General features: G+C 49.8%; 1 protein-coding gene across 1 annotated transcript; it reads right to left on the reverse strand.

The window, feature by feature from the left end:
• Nucleotides 1-3,301: 3,301 nt before the first annotated feature.
• Nucleotides 3,302-5,680, reverse strand: LOC119107719 (phosphonoacetaldehyde hydrolase-like). The gene is made up of 2 exons (XM_037231260.1): nucleotides 5,538-5,680; nucleotides 3,302-3,992 (listed from the first exon to the last, which is right to left on the reverse strand). Exons 1-2 carry the CDS (start codon nucleotides 5,664-5,666, stop codon nucleotides 3,804-3,806), a joined length of 318 nt encoding a protein of 105 aa, XP_037087155.1. The 5' UTR covers nucleotides 5,667-5,680; the 3' UTR covers nucleotides 3,302-3,803.
• Nucleotides 5,681-6,005: the final 325 nt, after the last annotated feature.

Below are 6,005 nucleotides of genomic sequence, written 5' to 3' on the forward strand. Positions count from 1 at the left end.
AAATATACCGCACGTACATTATCCACAACTTATCAACAAGAAAATCATCGTGCTTATTTCTCTTTGCCAAACATGTTCTCGGTGAAATTGATGGCATCCACAGGCAGGAAAGATACACAATGGTTTGTGCAGTCATCAGAGGAGACATGTACAATGGAAGAGGGAACATAACCTGTCTCAGCTGGCAGCAGGGGCCAAAATATAGCAAGCATCATTATTAATCCATGACCTGATTTGCCGTTTTTCATAACTGCATAACTTTTTCAGAACATAACGGGCTGATATGGGGGGGGGGACTTAAATGCGACCCGCTGGTGCTTGCAAACTAATGAAAATGAAGCTTAGTGGAAAACACCAGTTGATTGGTTTCCACGAGATCTCGCGATTGATACTAGATTTCGTACTGTTAGGTCAATGACTAATCCCGTTACAATAAGTTAGAAGTCTAATTTAACAGAAAATTCATGACTTTTGGCGGTAAAAACTTAACAGACGTGTTTTTTTTTTGCTTCTGAGTACCATAGTGTATATCTTATGTGGTTTGAGCTTATGTTTATGATATAAAGCTTCATTGGTGTAGTAATATCGGAACGCCGCGCGCGCTCCGCGGCATTGTCGGCCGCCGCTCGCCCGCCCGCCCGCTCGGGCCGTAGATTGCTGTGCAGTGCCCCTGAAAAGCCGCCGCTGATCCGAAACCAGAAAAGCTAGAAACACCCTTTTGGCGTCAAAACACGCGCTATGGATGCTCCAAAGATTGCTGAAAATTTGGTCGCGACTGCACGGCATTCTGGAGAGGTATACTCAAAACGTCTTAGGGGTTTGCATCGACGAGGGTTAAACATAATGAGGCGTAAACCCAGAATTGCATAAAGCATTAAAGGTGCTGATCGTGTGGGAGGGATAGGGCTTTCTAGCAATCTTGGCCCATTCGCCCATGCTCAGGGCCTCTAATGTCCTCGGGATGTTCTGGCAGGATGTACAAATGTAAACATGTGCATGCATAACAGCAGTTTGCAATCGAATAGCTAAGTTGGTCCTCATATTTGCTTCATATTTTCACCACTGATAAACTCCTACGCTAACAACAGGATGGCCTGAAAATATACAACTAAGTCTGGCCGTATGTTAAGACAAAATTATTCACGGATGGTTGCTGTCATCGCGCATTTTCGCCACCTTTGTTTTGAATCTTCCTACGTCGTTTCTGGCTGCATGTTCAAGGTATACTTGAATTTCTTTCTCAGTGCACCAGGCAGTTCTACAACTTTATTGGCCGGTGTTCATTGGCGCACCTTTGGTACTGAATCGTGAGCGTCGGTTTCGTAGCTACTCGCAAGAATAAGCTCGATTTGGTGATTACCAGGAAACATTGAACCGCGTGGTGCTCACGCAAAGAGCAGAGCAATGCAAACAATGATGATTTATTCTGATAGGTATGCCATTTAAGTGTGTCACGTATTGTTTTACTCATCGCATGTATTTACCAGAAAATATATACTCCGGCCTAAAGATCATGCGGTTGCATTCCAGGCCCACATTCATTTTCAGCAATCAAATGGTGGCTTATTTGACTCGGTCGGTGTACTTACCTCATGTTCCAGGAGACATACCGGAATTGTGATCCGTAATCTGGAAGGACAGCTTTATCTCAAAGTGTAGCTTGCCTCATGTAGTATGTGCCACATGCGGTCGAAGCATGGAAATGTTCGGGTATAAGCATCACATTTTGGTCTGTGTTATTGTTATTGAAGTTATCTTATTGTATTATGTATTAGTGAAGAAACAATTATGCCTTTAGTGAAACTTTAAGCTTCCGACCTTTTGGGGCTTTTCACAAAAAATATATGAGTGACATGGCGGGATTTAGGATTCCCAGCCAATAGTATGTTTGTCCTCTTGTGAATGGATTTCACCTTCCACACCAGCACTTATTCTAATATTTGCCTTGCGTTGCCATGCTTCTGCTCACTTTGTGCACTGTCCAAGCATCCATAAGATTAAAATGTCGAGTAGCACCGCAAGGCGTGGCACCAGGATTTTGTTCAAAGTTATGGACATGCACCTCCGTAAGGATGATGTTATCCTTTACGACAAGTTAATGTTCGTGTCACAGTGGTTGAAAGTGCGATACATTTATTTCTGCTTGGATAAATGTGACCTCCTTTGCAACCTTACGCTGTTGAGCCCTCGCTAAATGTTGCCTGTGAATCATCTGCACAGACACGCCAATTACCAAGTAGTTAGTTTATGCTCGTTAACATTGCACCACCTCATCCCACAGCCGATAATACTTGTCTTGGGTGCGACACTGGTAGATTTGGCAGGCTGTGGCCGCTTATAGAAGTTAGTCTATGCTAGTTAACTTTGCACCCCTCATCCCACAGCCGATAATACTTGTCTTGGGTACGACGCTGGTACATTTGGCAGGCTGTGGCCGCTTATAGAAGTTAGTCTATGCTAGTTAACTTTGCACCACCTCAGCCCATAGCCGATAATACTTGTCTTGGGTGCGACACTGGTAGATTTGGCAGGCTACGGCCGCTTATAGTAGATAGTCTGTGCTAGCTAACTTTGCACCACCTCATCCCACAGCCGGCCCTACTTGTATTGGGCAGTAACGACAAGCCCAAATCCAAAGGTCAGGCAGCTCGCCCGACCCTCCACCCTTCACCAAGCGCCACCTATGTCGACATGCTGGCTTCGTTCGTCGTTTTCCCGTCAGGTGGCACTAAAAGCGCTTGCGTTCAAGGGCTTATTCCGTCGGCCTGTGTTCTTTTTTTGCCGGCCATCATCATTGGCCGATACAGCATGAACTCGACAAATAATTTTTATCACGCATTGACGTTAACCTGTAGGCGCTTATTGAACTGACATTTCCTTTCTGGCCGTTATTATTTCCTTTGGTACTTCGGGTGGCTTGCCGTCTCTTCGGGATAGCCTAGTCAGCGGCAGCTCGTGCTGATGGGAAGGAGGCCAGGCGTCAGCGACATCACAGCGTTTATATGACTGTCCAATCGAAGCCGTGGCTGCCCTGGAGGTTTGGAGAGTGCCCGCTTGGCTCGACATGTTGCATAACGCTCTCATATCGAGGCCACATCAATTCTGGGAAGAGCTGAGTTTGTTCGTTTTTAACGCCGGCCCCAGGCGGTGCAGCCAGCACTTAAGTCTGTTCTGGCGCGGAGCCAGAGAAAAGATTGGCTACCGACAGCTGGATGGAGTGGATATGCACCCCTCTGGTGCTTCTTTATCCCGTTTCCGTTCTGGAAAACCTTTTCTTCAGACTGTATTTAACACTGACCCGACTAACCGACATTTCTTCAGACTGTCTATTTTCTACACAAAGCCCTGGCCCACTAAGCCTTAAATCAACTCCTACAACGAGACAGTCGCAAATTCGTAGCTTGAAAAGCCTGTTCACCGTTGCCGCTTGCGTTGCAAAGACAGCTACACGTGTCAAACTGCTTATGTTGGTGACGGCATTCTGGCATCATCAGACAGGCATTCATGTGCAGTACTTCACAGGGACGAACGGGTAAGCCACTGAAAATCTAGCGGCCAAAACCGAAAAAGGAAAGCTCCCTGCATGACGACAGCGGCTACTATGACGTCAAAGACGAACTGATTCGTTGTCAGCGCAGTTATGGTTCCAAGTTAAACGCATTGTTTTCAGCGTCTTTTTATTGGTTTCCTGGTGGTTGATGATTCGGATTCCTATCGGCCCAGCACTAGAGTTTCTCATCAGAGGCAGCACCATGGCACCTGGCCGACGCTGATTACACTGCGACCAGAGTCGGGGTTCGCCCTCAGGGCTTCTCGCCGGCCGCCAGGCGGCGCTCGATGTCATCGATGACGGGCAGCAGGTCTGCCACAGCGTCAATGACGTAATGGCAGCCGCAGTCGGTCATGATTTCATAGCCTCGCGCCATCCTCCGCTTCAGCTCCGGCTGCGGCATCACAGCCAGCTGTGGCGCCGACGCGCCCACGTAGTTACCCTGGGGCGGAGCGGAGTAGAGAGGGCGCGTCAAGGGACGCCACCAACCGCGTCACAAGGCAGCCGACCCACGAACCTTTCATAGAGCAAAGCTGCTATGAACTGCTGGCTCGAGACACGATCCGCCAGAAGGCAATGTTTCGGAGTAAATTTCCTGGTGGCATGGTGTTTAGGAGCATGCCACTCCCGACGCCTGCACGTTCAACTTATTTGTCTACGCTTGCACGAATAAACATTAAGGTGAGTAGTACTGTTAATGACAAGTTACGTGTGGCATTGCAGTGTTTTAATTAAAGGTATATATGTACTCACCTTGCAGCACTGCCAATATATTATGCATTATATACACGGACAAGATACACGCTTGGCTCTCACTCGGCAATGTCATGTCTTACATCATTTCCCGGTATGCAAACGCCCATTCATTCAACGAGAGGGCATCGCCTCTTCAAGGACGCAGCAATCGAAGGGATAGTGGGGGCAGCTTGTCCCTCCCCCAGCGAGAAAACTGGAGCTGGTGGTCGCCAACTTGGAGATCTTGTAGAGGGCCCGGTCAAGCATGTGGAGGGCCGATTCTGAACTGCTAAGGGCTTATGTAAGCCTGTAACCGGCGGTCACCTAACTTGGGGGTCCCGTGGAGGGACCATTCTGGTATGTGGAGGGCCGATTCTGAACTGCTAAGGGCTTAGTAAGCCTGTAACCGGCGGTCACCTAACTTGGGGGTCCCGTGGAGGGACCATTCTGGTATGTGGAGGGCCGATTCTGAACTGTGAAGGGTTTATGTAAGCCCGTAGAAGTCCATTCTGATCTGTCGAGGGCTCAATCTGCCCTTTTTCGGATCCATCCTGACCATCTATTCTGAGGGCATTCCTGGGCCTGTAGAGGGCCTATTCTGACGTGTAAAAGGCTCATTATTGACTATGAAGGGCCCGCTCTAGCTTGTAGAAGGGCTTATTCAGGCATGTAGATGGCCCGTGTTGGTGTGTGAAGAGCCCATTCTGGCCTAACGAGGCCCTATTATGACCTGTAGAAGCCCCATTCTGACCTGTAGTGGGCCCATCCTAAACTGTAAAGTACTGTATTGTAACTGTAAAGGGTCCATTACTGACTGCCGCGGGCCTAGTTTGTCCTGCAGAAGGCCCACTCTGATCCTCATGCGACCCATTCTGAGCTGTATAGGGCCAACTTTCTGATCTTAGGGGACCCATGTTGACATTTTTGAGTTTGTTTCCCCGAACTTGAACATAGTCTCCGCACCTCTCCACATCTCACATCAGCTTAAAACGCGTGTTCACGTACCGGTGGCATGTGGCTGTTGCTGCAAGCACGGGTACTAAGCATGAGTGGTTCTGCTACCCCTAACTTATGTCTTCTTTTGTAGGGCAGCTGGATGGAATTCGAGGAAATATCCAATGAATGGCATGTAACTCTGCGAGGTTTTATCCATTTAGTCTGCTTGCACCGGAGCCTTGACTCCCGCGTGCAACGCATGCCATCTCTTACAAAACTGCACTTCGTCTGCTGCTCGCGAGATGTCTCTGCTCACGGTTTTGACGACGCCGACGGTCCAGCAGCCGGCGGCCAGGCCCTCGCGGATGCCGTCGACTGTGTCGTCCACCTTGACGACGGCCTCGATGGCGCTGACGTTGAGCCGGATGGCGTTGAGCCAGACCATGTGCGGCAGCGGGCGTGCGGGCCGGCACCTCGTCCGACGTCACGGTCACGTCCGGGGTGTAGCCCAACCGGCTGGCGATGGGCTGGCGGCACGGAGACGGCGTCTGAATGTCACGGTCACGTTTGGGGTGTAGCCCAACCGGCTGGCGATGGGCTGGCGGCACGGAGACGGCGTCTGAACGTCACGGTCTCGTCCGGGGTGTAGCCCAGCCGGCTGGCGATGGGCTGGCGGCACGGAGACAGCGTCTGAACGTCACGGTCTCGTCCGGGGTGTAGCCAACCGGCTGGCGATGGGCTGGCGGCACGGAGATATGTTGAAAATGTTTCTGTAATTCTGGGA

Source organism: Pollicipes pollicipes, unplaced genomic scaffold (genome assembly GCF_011947565.3).
Source record: "Pollicipes pollicipes isolate AB1234 unplaced genomic scaffold, Ppol_2.1 Scaffold_6686;HRSCAF=7923_pilon_pilon_pilon, whole genome shotgun sequence".
NCBI lineage: Eukaryota > Metazoa > Arthropoda > Thecostraca > Pollicipedomorpha > Pollicipedidae > Pollicipes > Pollicipes pollicipes.